The following is a 19,401-nucleotide window of genomic DNA, read 5'->3' as shown; positions in this document are numbered from 1 at the left end:
TCCTGGATGAGTTTGTATGAGTGAAAAAGGTAAAACCTGGGGAAGCCGGATATAGCGTAAGCCAACAATCTTTCAAACCAAGGCCTCTCACCAACTTGTGCAGAGTAGCACAATAATTGTTGCCCGAAATTTGCTGTGATTGATGTAGAACACAAATAAAATCACCCCTAATGATGAGATCAGCATAATGCCCGGCACATTCTTGGGCAACAACTGTTTCGTAAAATTCGTTGCAGGTAGCCCTTTGATTATTCCCCGAGGGAAAGTACAAGTTTAAAATTTTGAAACGCCACTAATTGAGCGACGAGATGGATTGTAAAAAACATTGCACAAACTGTATACCTTGACGAACAAGAATAACAGTACCTGTAGCGTTGTAAGTGAATATTCACAATGGATGCAGTATCAACTTCCTGTAAGAAGCAAACATCAATGGAGTGACAATATAAAAAGTCCTGTAAAGCAGTACATTTGAGAGCGATTTGTTAAAGATAATTGACACAAATTGTGAAAGGGAAACATAATAAACGGGGTAAAAATCACTAGGGGGAGGCACAAGCACCAATATGAGAACAACATCTTGGGGAACGAGGAACGTTGAAGTCATTCGTATCAATACGAAAACAAAACACCAAAAACGTAAACACTATGGTTGAGTACGAACTGCTGGAGTAGTCTTAGGTGGCAATTGACCTTTACTTGTTGCTTCAGAAAAAGACTTTGCATAGTCTGAAATAAGTACACGAGGATCACGTGATGTTTTCTTAGTAGTAGAGACCTTCCTTTTCTTGTTTCGTCCAGCTGTGTCTTCAGAGGTAGGCATCAATAACTTATCAGTACAATTTTCACTTATAGGGTTCTGAAGGAAAGCACTTGAATTAGCAGACACGTCATCACTGTTGAGGTGTAGACTTGATGAAGTAACAGGGATACACAAGCAGGCAGGGGACTTTCCGAAACTTCGGAAGAATTTACACTGATACGAATATCAGAACTGGTCGTGATATCACTAGTAATAACAGGGGGTAACGCTTTTGAATCAGGTGGTCATTAGGAGAGGAAAAGTTGAATGTCGGGATGAATGTCGGGCAGGTAGATTATAAGGCTGACGTTTATTATATTGACTATAAACACGAGTACTAGTGCTACAGTAGAGACAAATAGGGGCTGACCAGGATACATAACTGTAGCACGATGACATCGAAATGTCAATTTAGACAAAATATGCTTTCTTTAGAGTCATATACACAACACGAACTCCATTGTATACAGGAAAATGTAATTTATCAGACTATTGTTGATTGAGTACTTTAGAAACAGATCCCTAGGGGATTAATGTTGCGTGAATCACTTCGGGACTGAGTTCAATGGGCAATTCTAAAACCCGCACTCGTGAGACATCTTCAGAACCGCTCAGAATTTGGACAAAATTTTCCATCCCACCAGAGTGAGTAAACATAATCTTTTCAGTTGTTGTACGCGAATAATTATCATAGGTACTAGGGACACTAAACTTAAACATAATCATGTTCGGTATGCAGTTGAATGGCCTCGACTTGGTCCAAGGTGAGCTTTACTTTCTCGGCAAGCCAGTTATGAACCTTATTGGCGTCGGTCGTAAATGACGTAAACTCTTATCAAAGTCAATTTGGACACTATTCTTACGTATTGTATTCATGATGAAATGATAAACAAAACACAAACAGAGCACTATAAGTTCTAAAGCAAACAGCTCTCTAAGCAACACGCTATAGAAACACACTTGCAGAACACTTTTCACACGTTCGCACAGTAAGACGGCTAGCACTCGAATCACCCACACTTGGCCAGGAGAGCCAACTAAAACAAGCGTTTGATTTCTGCTATATATGTGCTACATGGCAAGAAAAGATAACGCCAACCAATCAGAACCGTATATTTAGTTCCTACTTCTGGGAGTATTACTCTCTCGAGCTAGTCCTCTATTGGTAGAGGCCTGATCTGAGCGAAGAGTCCCCAAAATTGTGAACTATTAAAAAATTCCTTCGCAAATGTTACCATGTTGTAAACTGCATGAAAGAGAAGGTCGTTCGGAAACCTGAACTAACTAGTTCTAATTAGTTACAATAGTAACAACGGTGACATAAGCATAAAGCAGTACAAAACACTTAATAAATGAAGCTGCTGATATAATAACACCTTTATGAAACAACAAGAATATAATCCTTTTGAAGATAATAATCCTTTATAAGAGTAAAATCACACTCCTGCAGAACATTTGCACTCTAACATGTGGCTCAGAGATGACAACATGTAGCTTTTTGTTTAAAAGAATGTGATTCTGATAATACATAAGATTGGGACGCTCAGAGCTTCTGGAAATCAGGTTTGCGTTAAATTGGCTTTTATTGCAGTATGTTGTGTATTTTAGTCCCTTGATGAAAAATTTCAATGGGCACGAAACCAGAAAACCCTAAGTTTATCAGATATCTTCTGATTATTATCGTCACTTAAAGGCATGTATTCCATCGCAAAGTGGAAATAATAATTAGTTCGATATTTCATCTATGAAGTATGAACGAGTCGCACTACTGTATACTAGGGCTTTTGGGGTCGCTGATTAAAAATCCGAGGTCAGTTAACCTTCATCACATCACATTCAAGGTCATTTGAAGGTCAAATTGAGAAGCAACGTTGCAAAAATAAGAACAAAAAGGACATAAAGGTTTTTCGAGTAGCTCTATCCGATAATGTCATATTCTTGAAACGACAAGCTCATTGCAGGGTAATTTCAAAGTCAAACTTGAAAAACCGTCGGGAAAAATCTGAAAAAAAAAACGTAGATAGGTGTATAGGACATTGGCGGATCTAGAAGGTAAAACCTGGGGGACCAGCTAGAACCCAGATTATGGTAGGTATAAGTTTATTATAAACTTTCCAAAATATATAAATAATAGCTTTAATTATAATTTTTGACACTAAAAGACTTGGGTCTAAGCGCCCTGGACCCGGGCTAGAATCGCCATTGGTTTAGGGTAGTTGATTACGAATCCGCGGTCGTGCTAATCGAATGTACCATTAATATTGTCCATTTTGTTTTCCAGTCAGTCATTACAGTGTCTTCTTCTTCAATAAAGATTTCTTCTGCATCTTATATCTTATCTATTTTAAACTTCAAACTTCATTATTTCACCTTCATTTCCATCGTTTTCCACACTACGATTACCAGCATCTCATATGTATTCTAGTAAACCTCGACTAGGGTATTTGATTTGTTGTTGATGTCGAGCACATCCTAAAAAAAATAGGACACTCGCTACATGTGGAAAACCTAATGTACTAGCACCGGACTTACGAGTGAAATAATACCCTAACATCGGACCATCTTCTACTTCCATAGCTGGCATTCATCATCATTCACTGCAAAGCGTATTCAAAGCTGATATCGAGAAGCCTTTCTAAACCTTGAAAAATTCTAAAACGTAAGAATCCTAACTCACCCTAAAACCCGATCTGTGATTTTTTTAGATTTTTCCGACGGTTTCTCAAGTTCGATCTTGAAATGACCCTGCAACGACCTTGAAATGACCTTGTCGTGTGAAGAAAATAACAAAAATTGATCCAGCGTCTCAGAAACATTTAGTCCTTTTTTTTTTTTTTAGATTTTAACAACGTTCCCTCTCGATTTGACATTCACATGACCTTGAACCTGACGTGATGGAGATTAACTGACCTCGGATTCGGAATCAGGGACACCAGAAACTCTACTATACCCTAGTGAAACCCGTTCATACTTCATAGATAAAATATCGACTAATTGTTATTTTCAGTTCACGCTGGGCAGTGTTAGGCAAATTTCACTTGAATTAACAATTAACAATTAATCTGTAAATTTAATTGTTAATTGCAATTAACAATTGAAGTAAGTAACGATTAATTGTTAATTGCAGTTGACCATTAATAAAGGAGAATTAATTGCAAATAATAAATCGATTGAAAGTAATTGCACTGGAAAGTAATTGCAATTGAATCCACTCATTCAATTGCAATTGAAATTAATCGTCAATTAATTCAATTGCAAATGATTTCAACAGTAATTACTTTCAATTGATTGATCAATTGCAATTGAAAATGAAATGAAATCTTTGAGTTTTACGTCCCACTGTTATGCCGGTTAGGCTAAAGGAGACGGTGATGATGAGTAATGAATGAAATGGTGGAATGAAGAAAGTGGGAGGAAACGGGAGAACCTCGAGAAAACCCACGCACACGGTGTTTGTCCACCACAAAGTTCACTTGTCGGGGGCTGGGATGGAACCCGGGACCCCAAACACCAGACGTGAACGCTCTACCACTGAGCCACCGCGGCCCCCTATCAATTGCAATTGATTTTCATTGATTAATTTTCAACACTGTAGTTCAGATAGGGCGTGGGGCAATGAAAACTTTAGCCACGACCATTTGATCCACCACCCTACATGACCCACGACACACCGTGACCCACTCTGACCCACCACCCACCATTACTACTCTCATCCACCGTGACCCACAGACCCACCAAAACCCACTGTCATCAACTCTCACCCATGATTCACGCCCTCTTCTCTACTGACTAAAGAGTTTAAACTTGTAATAAAACAAGGCTATGAAATTATCACTCATCGGAGTTTGGATTTCTACGATCAATCGTTCAAGCACCGCTCAATTACAATAACGGTGGATCTGATCTTTCTAATATAAATAAAATAAAGAGTTTGCTTGTGTGTCCGTCTGTCTATCTGTGTGCGGCCTGTAGACCAGTCGAGTGTACCGAAAATTTTCAAAATTTGGTTACCCTCGGTAGCTTGGTCTAGGCCCCAGATCAAGACGAAGAGGTTTTTCAAAATTCGAACCAGGGGGTCTCAGGGGGGCGTTTACCGGGACATGTAAAAGTACTAGAAAATGACCGATATTATCGTCCATTTCATAGTTTTCGCGGTCGCTTCGATCAATGGTAAAACTCTGATCGCATTACCTTCCAAATTCACCCTATTCGGCTGCGGGCCGGGAGTTAACGGGGAAGGGGGAGGGATACCGAAACGTAAAAGTAATCCAAAATGACCGATATTAGTGTCAAATCCATAGTTTTTGCGGTCGCTAAGATCAATGGTGACACTAGCATTGGCGATGACTTTCAAATTCCTCCACCATTGTATCCGGGTCTTGGGTCACCAGAGGGGGTTATTCCGAGACATGTAAAAATAATCGAAAATAACCGACATTAATGTCAAATCCATACTTTTTGGGGTCGCTGAGCTCAATGGTGAAACTCAAGACCGGGTTTATTTTCACATTTAGCCTCCACCAGCTAAGGAACGGGGGCATTCTAAAGAGGATCACGAGACATGTATAAATAATCCACAATGACCGATATTAATGTCAAATCCATAGTTTTCGCGGTCGCTGAGATCAATGGTGACACTTTCATTAGCGATGATTTTCAAATTCAGCCACCAGGCGGGCTAATTATGCGGGTCTAGAGTCACCGGGAGTGGAGAATTGCGAGACATGTAAAAATAATGGAAAATGACCGATATTAGTGTCAAATCCATAATTTTCTCTGTCGTTCAGATGACTAGGGTTACTCCCACAGGCGTTGACTTCCAAATACAGCTCCCATCGGCTCCGGGCCAGAGGCGTTGTTTTCTCAAAATTGGAACCAAAGGATCAAAGGTCCTTTTCCCGAGATATGTAAAAGTAGTAGAAAATGGCAGATGTTAATGTCACATTCATAGTTTCCGCGGTATCGGCTGGTGGCCAGAGGTGATTTTTTCACAACTCGAACCAAGATGGTCTCAGGGGACGTTTACCGGGATATGTAAAAGTAGTAGAAAATGACCAATACTTGTGTCGAATCCATATTTATCGGGATTGCTCAGATGTATAGTGACACACCCGATAGCGTTTACGTTCAAATTCATCCCCCATCGGCCTTCCAAATGAAAACACATGTACATTGTTGGATATATATTCACACAAAATATATACAATTTTAGAAATATTTCCTAATTGTTCTTCCGCTGTTCAGTTTGTTTAGATTGATTTTTTATCTGATCCATTCGAAGAACGGACATAACACCTAGTACGAAATGGTAAAGTGTTTGTAATGGACCAAATTACAATGAATTTAATTATATAGATAATTATTATAATTATCATTGATAATTATTTCCTTGTTGATAATATAAAGGAAAAAAGTATAAAAATTTTTCTATATAATTAGTCATACCGTACAAACCTTAAAATTTCCATGTAATTAAGCTTACAGTACAAATTTTATGTGTCTTTATTTCACAACTTGATTACCTTGTGCTCTGAACGCTAAACACAAGCTTCAGCAATTATTATAATAGAAAGCAGTGGATATATATGGCGAAGCACTGTATTTTTTATTTCTCAATTTGTTTCTAAACTAATATCAATCGTTTTCGATTATTTTTTTACAAATCAACCTACTACCAATTTCCCATACGTAGAAAGTTCTCCTTTCATAAAAGAGATTTTTAAAAAAATGCAAGGACACATTCTGTTTATTTTTAGCTCTATAAATTGATGTCGAGTTTCGTGTCGAGCCGAGTTTGACAAATAGCTCCCACGTTCAGCTCCTTTTTAACTCGTTTTGAAATCATGATCTGATTATACTAGAAAGCAAAAGTCATGAGAAATGTAAAAAGAAGTATTGTGGAATAATTTTAGTGGTGCTCATGACAGGGTTGCATTTTGTCTCGTACTTTTGGTGCAACTCGAGGGGTACTTATAGTGCATCTTGTCTCGTCTCGATATGACTGTAGATTTTTATAACGAGACAGCGTCAAATGATGTGAGCGCCGGCGTCATTAACTTCTTCTGCTACCAATGAATTTCGAGGTAGTTTCTTTTGCATGGTTTTGTGCTATTTTGTACGCCTATTCTCACTTTTTGTGCGTCACCGTAAGTGGGTCAAAATGGGCCTACAAATATGGCAGAACAAGTTAATGCCGTACCGCCACCAACGAATTTCGAGGTCGTTTCCTTTACATCATTTTGTGCCGTTTTGTGCGTCTACTTCCACGTTTTGTGCGTCATGGGAAGTGGGTTAAAATTGGTCTCCAAGGTGGGATAAAAATGATCCACTGTTCCGCCACCAACTAATTTCGAGGTCGTTCCTTTCGCATCGACTAGTGCCTGTATTGTGCCATTTCGTGCCCCTATTTCGATCTTTTGTGCGTTACCGGAAGTGTATCAAAATCGGCCTCCAAAGTGTGAGGAGAGTGGCCCACTGTTTCGCCACTATCGGATTTCTAGGTCGTTTCTTTCACCATCATTTAGTGCCTTTTTAAAAAGTTTTCTGCGCCTATTTTCTGGTCTTGTGCGACACCGGAAGTGAGTTAACCGGGCCTTCAAACTGTGAGCTAAATGACTCCCACTGTTACGCCACTATCGAATTTCGAGGTTTTTTCTTTCGCATCGTTTAGTGCCTGTTTTGTACGTTTTGTGCGTCACCGGAAATGGGTCAATGTTAAACCTACAAATATGGCGGAACAAGTTAATGCTGTTCCGTCAGGAACGATTTCGAGGTCGTTTCCTTCACACCGTGTTGTGCGTGTTATCTACGGTTTTCTAAGCCTATTTATACGTTTTGTGTGTCATCGGAAGTGGATCAAAATGGGCCACCATGGTGAAACAATAATGATCCACTGTTCGGCCACCAACGAATTTCGACGCTTTGTGCGTGCTTTCTGCCGTTTTGTGTGCCTATTTCCACGTTTTGTGCGCCACCGGAAATGAGTCAAAATGGGTCTACAATATTTCGGAACAAGTTAATGCTGTTCCGCCACCAACGAATTTCGAGATCGTTCCCTTCAAATCGCCTAGTGTATGTTTTATGCGCCTATTTCCACGTTTTGTGTGTCACCGGAAGTGGGTCAAAGATGGGACGAAAATGACCAACAGCTCCGAAACTATCGAATTTCGAGGTCGTTAATTTCTCATCCTTTCCTGCTTGTTTTATGCCGTTTTGTGCGCCTATTTCGACGTTTTGTGAGTCACTGGAAGAGGGTCAAAATGAGCCTCCAAGGTGGGACGAAAATGACCCACTGTAGCGCAACTATCGAATTTCGAGGTAGTTTCTTTCGCAACGTTTAGTGCCATTTTTATGTCGTTTTGTGCGCCTATTTCCACCTTTTGTGCGTCACCGGAAATGGGTCCATGTTATCCTACAAGTATGGTGGAACAAGTTAATGCTGTTCCGTCTGCAACGATTTCGGGTTCGTTTCCTTCACATCGTCTTGTGCGTGTTTTCTACCGTTTTGTAATTCTATTTCTACGTTTTGTGAATCAATCATAGTGAGTCAAAATGGGCATACAATGTGGGAAGAAAAATAACCCACTGTCCCAGCAGTATCGAATTTTGAGGTCGCTTCTTTCGCATTGTTTAGTGCATATTTTGTACCGTTTCTGCGCATATGTTCATGTTTTGTGCGCCACCGAAAGTGGGTCAAAGAGGACCTACAAATATGTCAGAAAAAGACATATTCATCCCACTTTCAATGCCCATTTTGACCCACTTCCACTGACGCACAAAGCGACACAAATCACGCACAAAATATGTGAAGGAAACGACCTCGACATTCGATGGTGACGTTACAGCATTAACTTATTCTGCTATACTTGTAAGCCATTTTGACCCAGTTTCGTTGTCGCACTGAAGAGGAAATAGGCGCACAAAATGGTACTAAACACTCACTATACGATGCGAGAGAAACGACCTCCAAGTTCGATAGTGGCGAAACAATAGCTCTTTTTCCTTACACCTTAATGGACCATTTTGACGCATTTCTGGTGGTGCTAAAAAAGTGGAAGTGAGCGAAGAGAACGGTACAAAATACACACCAAACGTTGTGAAGAAAACAGCATTGTTGGTGGCGGAACAGCATTAACTTATTTCGTTACATTCGTAGGTTCATTTTAAACCAGTACCGGTGACGCACAAAACATACAAAACAGACATTAAACGATGCGAAAGAAACACTTAAAAGGCCCGCTTAACTCACCTCGGGTGATGCACCAAAAGAGAAATAGGTGCAGAAAACTTCTGAAAAAGGACTAAACAATGCGAAAGAAACAACCTAGAGATTCGATAGTGTCGGACCAGTGGGACATTTTCGTCACACCTTGGAGGCTCATTTTGACACACTTCTGTTGACGCACAAAACGTGGAAATGGAAATAGGCTTACAAAACGGCAAAAAACAGGCACTAGTCAATGCGTAAGGAACGACCTCGAAATTCGGTAGAGGCGGAGCAGTGAGTTATTTAACTCCCACTTTGAAGGCTCATTTAACTCACTTCCGGTGACGCACAAGACGAGGAAGTAGTCGCAGAAAAATTAGAAAAAAATAGGCACTAAACGATGCGAAAGAAATGATCCTGAAATTCGATAGTAGCGGAGCAATGAGTCATTTTCGTCCCATTTGGGAGGGCCATTTTGACACACTTCTGGTACCGCACAAAACGTGGAAATAGGGGCATGAAACGGCACGAAACATCCACTAGTCGATGCGAAAGGAAGGACCTCGAAATTCGGTAGTGGCGGAGCAGTGTGTCATTTTCGTCTCACCTTCGAGGCTCATTTTGACCCTCCTCCAGTGACGCACAAAACGTCGAAATAGGCGCACAAAAGGATAGGTGATCTGAAATTAACGACCTCAAAATTCGATAGTGGAGGAACTCTTGCTTATTTTCGTCCTATCTTGGAAGCCCATTTTGACTCACTTCTAGTTTCGCACAAAACGGGAAAATACGTGCTCAAAACGGCAAGAAACTGGCACTAAACGGTGCGAAAGAAGGACTTCGTAATTCGTTGGTGGCGGAACAGTGGGTCATTTTCGTCCCACCTTGGAGACTCATTTTAACTCACTTCCAGTGACGCACAAAACGTGGAAGTAGGCGCGCAAAACGGCAAAAAATGATGTGAAGGAAACGACCTCGAAATTCGTTGGTGGCGGAAGAAGTTAATGACGCTGTGAGCACCAATATAAGTATATACTGTAGTTCTTACCATCAAGCCTCAGAACTGCACGGTCCAATTGTTGAGCCAAAACAGAAGCCCAACCGGGATAGTGATGTCAACCGGCTCGGCTCGGTTCAACTGAGCGAACAGCTTGAGCTGGCTTGGTTGGGATGACCCATCGACTGGGTTCAATTGAGCCGATGGCTTGAGCCGGCTCGGTGGGAACGAGTCATCGACTCGGCTCGATTGGAGCCAATGGCTCGAACCAGTTCGGCTGAAACGAGCCCATCGGCTGGGTTCGTGTTAGCTCAACTGAGCCAATGGCTCGAACCTTCTCGGTTGCGGTAAGCAATCAGCTCGGTTCGGTTCGGCTCGGGTGAACCATCGGCTCGAGCTAGCTCGGTTGGTGAGCTGTTGGCTCAGCTCACTTCTCTGTTCGGCGCGATAAGTGAATGAGCTGTGAGCGAGCCGCTTAAGTCGTTGACAACCCTAAACCTGGGTCAAGCATTTTTGAACATGTTTGGCTGAAGTCCTATAACTTCCAACAATTTTTGACTCGAGTAAGAATACTTGCTCCTCCTGAACTCACACCTAGAACCTCGTGACCAATGTTCTTGGCTCCTGAAGATTTCTTGATGACCAAGATCGACAGTCAACTAACTTTTAGTATTCAGATACAAACCGCCTATATTCCATGTTTATACACGGTGTTATAATAATAATTAGTTATAGTAGTAGTAATAGTATCATTGATAATTATATTGCCGATGTAGGATATTTGAAGAGAGTAGTACTCGGAACTACACAAAGGATTTAGCTCAAATTGGCCCGTTTTGGCCCGACTCGACTCGAAACTCGATCCGAATTCGAGTCGAATTGGGGAAATTTTTCGAGCCGACTTCTCGAGTCGAGCTCAAAGATGCCTGCTTCGAGCGAAGTCGAATTTAAAAAAAAAATCGCTCGAACTCGCTCGTGCCCATCCCTATTGTATGCATGACGGGGATATAGAGTTCCTTCGAGGGGGGATAATACAATAAACATAATATATTTATAAAATACTGATTTTCACGGCTTTCTTCCCACGGGGTCGAAGGGATGGTAGTTATCCAGCATTTCGTATAAGTACCTTATTTGAAATATGTAAAACAGTAACAAGTGGACCACCCAATATTCACACATCTTCTTATCTTCAGCTTTGATTGCTGATTTCAATTGCAATTAACAATTACAATTAACAAATACAAGTTTCAATTGTCAGTTGCAATTAACAATTAAATGTTTCAATTGCATCCTTTGCGATTGACAATTAACAATTAAAAGTTTCAATTGTCAATTGCAATTAACAATTAAATGTTTCAATTGCGTCCTTTGCGATTGACAATTAACAATTAAAAGTTTCAATTGCCTGGTGTTCAATTAACAATTAACTGTCGAGAATTCGAATAAACAGTGTGCGCGTTCTTCATCATACGCTGTAATGATAAGTATGTTTCATATTTATATTCGTCCCTCTCTCTCTATCTCTCTCTTTCTTTATCCTGTCGTTGCATCTTTCACTTCTCCCTCTCTCTCACATACACACGCACTTCATGTGCGTGTCCGTGTTCCAAAGTTAAAATAGAGCAAGAGACCGATAGACCTGGTTTGGAGAATGTAATTAACTGGCAACTTCAGCGTCGAGTTTTTCGTACTCTGGGCATAACATCTCCAGTCCTGGTCATCTCTTAAAGAAATACTGCTTAAACGCAAGGCAATAAGCAAAATATCTTTTTTATTATCTGGGTTACCGAGTCTCATTCGAATTACCAGGTCACTACGGGTTCGAATCCTCTACCCAGTGGTGGTCCATAAGCTAACCAACATCATCCGACTGACACTATGATCTGTTTGAGCTCTAGCGTGTTCATTCTATCTGTGCGAATTACAACGTTATATCCGCAAGAGATGAAAGTGATTCTGGATGTTCGGTACAGATAAATCTTCGGAAAAGACTAGAAAATTGCAACCTCTTTGGTTATTTGAAAACAAAATTTTAATTATACTAGTTCGACACAAATTTATTTCCATCTTATAATTCAATGTGATTTATTCACGTTGAAATTTGAAACATGCAAGGTCTGCTACATCTATAAGAAACATCCAATTTTGCATTTGAACACTTGTAACTTTTCATTATGATACAGTTTGAACTTTTAATATAGGATATTTCTGATAAAAAATTACCAGCAAAATAGCATTCATTCAATTTTATCTTTCTTTCTTTTTCTTTTCTTTTTCTCTTTTTTTTCACTTTGCATTAGTAGTCTGGAAGGAAGATATGACCTACGCTACTTACTGGGTTTATTAAAATGTAGTTTGCATGAGTACGTCCAATGAACACTACTGAACTTACAACCTAACCGCGCAGAAACAAAGCATGTGTGTTAAACTTTTGACATTACCTTAGATGTGCCTGTGAGATCTACAGTTCTACTGGAAATGAGTATGCTATCCTTTTTGAAAGTAATTTAATGAATGTTTCAAGCATCCTCTATATATTCAAAGAGTCCTGAAAAAATATACAAAAACAAACGTTATTTCTATATTACTGTTGGATTTCTGGTAACGGAACTTTATAATGTTAGGTTCTTTTCTTACTAAGTTTAAAATTCCACATTTTTATCTGTTCTCCCTTTTCTTTTTCTTCTTCTCTTGCCTTCTCTCTCTCTCTCTCTCTCTCTCTCTCTCTCTCTGCCTCATTTCTGAACCTCTGTGTAATAGACATCCATTGGTTTCAATTTTTCATTGTATGTGTTTCAGTTTCTCCCTAAATCAACTTATGAATCTTGTTTCGTCTCGATTTTTTTAATTCATTATATCGATACTAATACATGTGTAGTTTGAAATTACAATTGCGTTCATGTTGTTAGCTAATTTTAGTAAGGGAGAGAAGAAAGGAGGAGAGAGAGGGAGTCTCTTTACCAGACACGATTATAGGATAAGAAGGTGTATATTGGATGGCCTAGCTGTCGCAATGTTTTTGATGCGGAGTGTACAAATGTTGTGAGGAATGAAAAGGAGATTCATCATACTCATATGTGAAGTAGAGAGCGCAGGTTCAGCTAGTCTATGTATTAAAATTCTAGGTTTATATGTTTGTCTCCAATCCAATGAGATCTCGAAAACCACAAGTGCTAAAAACGTGCCATTTTAGCTGGTCGATTCCAAATTTTGTGTAGATTGTCCAGTTAAAATTGAATATTGTGGCCGTTATTTCTTTATTACATTTTTAGGCGCATAGTGGAAGTGTTGAAATTTTAAGAAAGTAAAGCACCATACCCTTTGAGTTATACATTCCAACACGACATATTGTACATAGGGTTTATATATATATATATATATATATATATATATATATATATATATATATATATATATATATATATATATATATATATATATATATATATATATATATCTTTCAGGAGTTTGCTTTATTTCTAAATGAAAAACGAAGGATAACCATTTCTTCTGGCTAAGATGAATCTTTAGTGTTTTGAGTGTTTTGCCTAATGCACACCATATATCACTGACATTATAATTAATTCTGTATGTGATGTATTCGCTTATTACATACTGCATGCAAGAAGAAAGAAAACACTGATCATACATGAATTAGAAACTCCAACCGGAAGCAGACTCAATCTTGCAAACGGTGTGAGATATTGAAAAAATCTCCTCTTTATAGTACGCTTTGCGGATTTTTATCAAGACGTCTTTCGCTTGTGTCTGTAAAGGAACGTGTATAGGTGTTGCGAGGAATGACAAGCAGATTCATGCTCATATATGAATGATGCGTTGTGTAAAGAGCGCAAGTTCAGCTAGTAATAATATTAATATAAGATAGTACCCTCTTTTGCACATAGAGGTATGTACTTGAGTCTTGTTAGAAGCAACGAAGAAGGAAGAGAAAAGCTAACAAAGTACACAGATGGTAGAGTAAACATTCGGTTGAAAACCAAAAAATACTTCTTTAAGGATATGTTACAGTATAAAACACAGGAAGTAATATCAACTGAAAATGAATTCACATGCAGATTATATCACCAAATAAAGAAACATAAAAGCGGAAACATGACGATCCTCTACATGATACACTTTGGGTAGAGAATATATAAACTTTTGGGTAAATGGAATCATTTGAAATCAATATCAACCACAATAGAAAGTATGTAGGATTAATTTTGCAAGGTGCTATTTTTAAAGATGTAATCCTGGCATTCACCTGTGAACTGACAAAAACCGTGGGAAACCTTAGACAGGATAACTGACCTACGAATTCGAACTCTAATCTTCCTAATTATTAAGCAAAAGTGCCCTCCATATACTCTAATTAGAAATAATAGGACATTGGTAAAGTCATATTTTTTTCGAGGGATGAGATCTATTTATTTCCTACTTGGGGAAAGGCGACTAGTTATAAACTTCTAAAAGGAAAAACTTCAACACTTTTGTCACTATAATAAATGGTTAATGAATTTAAATACTATTATTAGCAATAACAGTTATCATTTATATTATAAACAGTAAGAAAAATATGTCTATAAATTACACCTATGTACTTAATATTTTCCAGACGCGTCATATTGTTGATACTTCTTGCTTTAGTTTTAAATAGAGTATAAATATATGTTTAAATGCATATTTAAATGTGATTAGTAAACATCAAGAAATTAAAAGTTGAAGGTATGAAACAAAGAAAGTATAAGGATCTCAAGCCAAGGTGTTGCATGTTCTAATTACTATTTATTAATTTGTATCTCATAAATACCAGACATTTGGTCAACTTCATGCATATATTTTATATTCAAGAGGGTATCAGTTATAATGCTTTCATTCGTGAATTTAACATTTGAAACTGTAATACTATTTGCAGAAACCTTCCGAAGAGTGTGGAGAATTGGGAACGTTTGGTGTTAATGAAACTGAAATAAAGTTTATTGTGGATTACCATAACGAACTGAGAGCAAAAGTGGCCATGGGAAAAGAGACCGGTGGACTTAATGGAACTTTACCAAAAGCAAGCAACATGAGAAAAATGGTTTGTACATACTAGAACATGAGAGAGAAGTTTGATTTATCGTATAATCAGTGTGTAATAATTTCTTATAGGAGTTAGTCAAATCACACATTCCGCTATTCTTAACTTATGAATAACAAGTAAAACTGCGGGCTTTATTAATATTTAATTCGCAAAGACTTATTGTAGATTTAAATTAAGCAACCATGTCACGTAATAAGTTTCCTTGATTTAAAGGTCAGAGCAAGAGAGTGATACCGTTATCGGTAGAATATTACCATGGACCTAATGGTCACCATGATTGTCTTACTAAACATGGTCTTAGGTTAGATATTCAGTGGGATATATTGTGATGCATGTGATTTCATTTATAGATTTCAACTATGAACTTTAACTGGCAGGGGCAAATGATGACAGATATACAAAGTCTAAAAGATCTTAAAAAGTAGAATATTCGTCCTTGTAGCTTTAGAAAAACTATTTATTCTAAATACGTCACATAATAATAATAATATTTGCATCTCAGGTACCATGGATGCACATGCCGTCTCACTTTCCTTATTACTGTTGTAGAAACCTCCAAATTGTGATTAGTTGTAGGAATGGTTTTGGGTGACTACTTGTTAATATGTATAGTAAATTGTTGAAATAATGTAAGGATGTAGTAGGATACTGATTTTCTAAAAGGCATTAAGAGTTTTTTTCTTTTTTGGTGCAGAAAGTGCTTGTTTGTAGCCGTGGTATAATAGATTCACGACAATACTGTACTGGAAATATATAAAAACATAAAGTGCTATATAATATGATGCTTATATTGTTATGATAAGAATAGTTGTAGCAATTACTATTGGGGTGACCAAATGCTAATATGTACAATAAATGGTAGAAACAATGTAAGGATGTAGTAGAATATGGATTTCTTAAAGGCATTAAGAACTGTTTGGTGCAGAAATTGCTTATTTGCAGCCGTAGTGTAACAGCATGGAGATTCACAACAAATTTTCAAAATAAAGAAAGTCTATGTGGTGGTTTAGATATTTTCAATCTGCGCGTGATTTAATTAGAATTGATATAGTACTTAGACATCTCATGCTTTTGGTGTAAGAGAATAATAAAGGAATCCTGCTTATATATATGTAAAGTATTTGTATAGAACATTACAAATGACTTAAATTAAAGCTAGAAGCACATGTCTTATTAATACGTTTCTTTTATGCAAAGTCAGCAGTTTACTTATTCTGTTATTTTTCTTTCAATATTCCGTTAAATGTATAGTAAGGAACTGCAATATGAAAGCATTCACTGAAGTTTACAATACGGCTCAGATAAGGAACCCGATACACGACGTCATGTCAAAACACCTTGTTTTTGTCGCCGTGACGTTAGCAGCATTTTTGTACCGGTATTGTTCTCTGTAACTAACATTGTATCTCTGTAACTAACAAATATTGTTCAGAGATTTTTGGTATGTGGTAAATTGAAGACCAGTTCTGCACAGTAGTGTTTTCAAATTACAACTTTTGGTCAGAAAGAAAATGTCCATTGGCCAGAATATTCTTCTGATTCCCTCAGCTTGCTAGCGATGTGAAGAAAAATTCAGCACTTTCTGCGGACCAACGGGGAAAATCAATGTTGATCATACACCCGTTTTATTTCACAGGTTATAGTATTACGTAAAATCACTGAATATTTCACATTATTCGTTTAAGCGTTACTTTCACTTTTGTTAGTTTTCAGTTTTAACATATTTACTGAAACTTTATGAAAAAATATCATGATGTCGTGTGGGCTGACTTGATTCTCATCTTTGCTTTCCAAGATTTCTTTTTATCCACAAAATCATCATAGTTCTCATTTTTTAAAAAAGAAAATGTATTATTATTATGTGACATTTACACATTATAGCTAACAAGAATATTTTTCGGTGTTATTTTATTGGTTTCCAGTATGTTTGAAAAATGAAATCGAAAGAAAGGGACAAAACGACAATCTAAGAAAGAAAAAACAAGATGTGCATTGTATGATGTTCAATTTGTGAAAACTATTTTATCAATAGAAAACATGTATGTGTCGAATATGACATAGTAAAAATGTATATCTCTGATATCCCTTGCCGTAACCTACGTAATTAGAATAGTAATTTCGTAAAGAAGAAAAACAAAACTGAACACAAAGTAAAACATAAACGAATTTGAATATGGGTGAATGTTCCTGATAATGTTTCAGTAAGATTTATTTCACACACACACACACACAGTCTCTCTCTTTATTAATATGTGTATGATTCTTGCTTCTCATCATTAGATGGAGAACTTCGAGCAAAGATAATTTATCATTCACCTTCTAAGAACAAATTAAACTTAAAAGTATTATTTAGAAGTAGAGTGAATTCGAATTGAAGACCTTAAGATTACTAGACAAGCGCCAATAACACCTCGACTATTCCTCCACTACTGGTAGACTCTCCCAACTTGGTAGTTGCCTTCATTTAAATCATACTTTTCTCCTATTTTTGGGACACTACTTACTAAGCAAATTGTCCAGAAATGTTTTCACCAACTTATTGAATGTACTTTAGTTAAGAACAATGAGGCGTTAGTTTATTCTTTTAAATGCTCGGTAAAAAGGTGTTTTGTCATCCAGATAGTGAAATTAAAAAAGTAAATTTTGCCACGTAGTGTTTGGTTGCTAGCATAGCGTATATTTAGTGCGATGGCCGAGGGAAGGAGTATTGGTCTAGCTACACGAGCAAGGATAAAAGTCTTAAAACCAAGCGATAAAACTATATTCGAAATATCTAGGGTGAAGGGTGTCTCAAGATACACTGCGTATTTATTGATACGTACACTGTGTATTTATGAATACGTTTTGAAGAGGGAAGAGAGGAAAGCATTTGTAACGAGGAGAAGATCTGGGGACCAAGGTATACACTTCTGTCTAGAAAAAGCTGGAAACTTAGAAAATAAGTCCATAAAGGTGAGCGTAGATCCAAAATTCCCACAGAACTGTACAGAGTAAATTATATTTTTTCTTCCTTTTTATATAGACATTAACTGCAAGAACTTGTATCAACGGTAGAGAAGCGTGGCGTGACACTAAGTGTTCGTTCGACACAAAGATATTTAGGACAAAATGGTCTGATTTCGGTACTCATATGTTTATGCGGAGAAAATAGTCTGCTAAGGACAAGACATATGGCACTTTTTCGTAGTTCCACGTTTTGAACGGAAGAAAGTAATTGAGTCACAGAGTTGTGTGAAACACACACACACACTAACACCGCCTTCTCCACCTCATATATATCGGATCTAAGGGGATAAATGGTCTTATAGCACCAAATTTACAGTGCTTAGTGGCAAATGAGTTCACAGGACAATAGAAAGACTAATTACAGTCTAGGTACTAAAAGTGTTCCAAAACCAGGTTATACGCTTTGGCTTCAGTTTAAGGTTCAAACCTAACGTGTCGGTTTATTTCAAAAACCAAACCCTAATTTGGTTCAGTTCGGATTTTAAAAAAAACACTAGATTTACACTTTTCAGAATATTCTTAAATATTTTGAAAAAGTTCTGAAAGGTGTCTAATGATTTCTTTTACGTTAGATAATTGTGGATCTTCTGTTTAACCTTTTAACGAAATTATGATTTCCCATGTTTTCCTCTTCACAATCTTGGGAGAGTACGGTAATGATGAATAGAAAATAGAACCATTTTTCGGTTCGGTTAACGGTTTGAAACTGGTTCATATCACAACGAAGCTGAGGTTTACGTCTCCTCGAACCATCGAGCTCTACTGGCCACCTCTTTGACCCTGGAACTCCAGACATATTTTTATACCTTTGTGTACCAGTCGGGTCCAATGGACCCACAGTAATATATTGAGACCATCTAGACAAATAAATAAATTTTTGGGAGTAAATGAACAACGAAACACTTCAGAATGTCATTTTTGATATGTATTTATGACGAATTAATAAAATACACTTCGTAGTTATCGTAGTTATACCTTACACTAGAATTATGCTAACTTACCAGTATTGCTATTTCTTTATACGAGCTCAAATAGAAGTTCTAAGTTTTAGGCATAATGAAATAGTCAACCTTTTACATACACATAATAACAACATTTGATTACAAGTAGCAAATATTTGCTTCCAAAAAACTAAAAATTACGATCCCTTTGCCTTTTCTTTTGCATTTGTTAAGGTTAGTGTACGAAACATTTTTCACAAACAACTCTGCTGTGCTCAGAACGCACGTTTGTCTTGCATTTGGTACAGAAGGTTCTTGTCTTACGATTCCCTTTTGATGGGCAGATCCCGCATCGAGCTTTCT

At 37.6% G+C, this 19,401-nt stretch overlaps 1 protein-coding gene across 1 annotated transcript in view; it reads left to right on the top strand.

Annotated features, from left to right (window-relative positions):
* Window positions 1-19,401, top strand: part of LOC145684736 (venom allergen 3-like) — a 354,554-nt gene that overhangs the window by 77,401 nt on the left and 257,752 nt on the right. Inside the window, exon 3 of the mRNA XM_081757113.1 lies at window positions 14,924-15,088. Coding sequence (XP_081613239.1) covers window positions 14,924-15,088 — 165 coding nt within the window. The remainder of the gene's footprint in view (window positions 1-14,923; window positions 15,089-19,401) is intronic.

Source organism: Thermobia domestica, chromosome 5, assembly GCF_964235325.1.
Source record: "Thermobia domestica chromosome 5, izTheDome1.hap1.1, whole genome shotgun sequence".
Classification (NCBI taxonomy): domain Eukaryota; kingdom Metazoa; phylum Arthropoda; class Insecta; order Zygentoma; family Lepismatidae; genus Thermobia; species Thermobia domestica.
The sequence above is the reverse complement of the archived record's forward strand: the minus strand, read 5'-3'. Positions and strand labels throughout refer to the sequence as shown.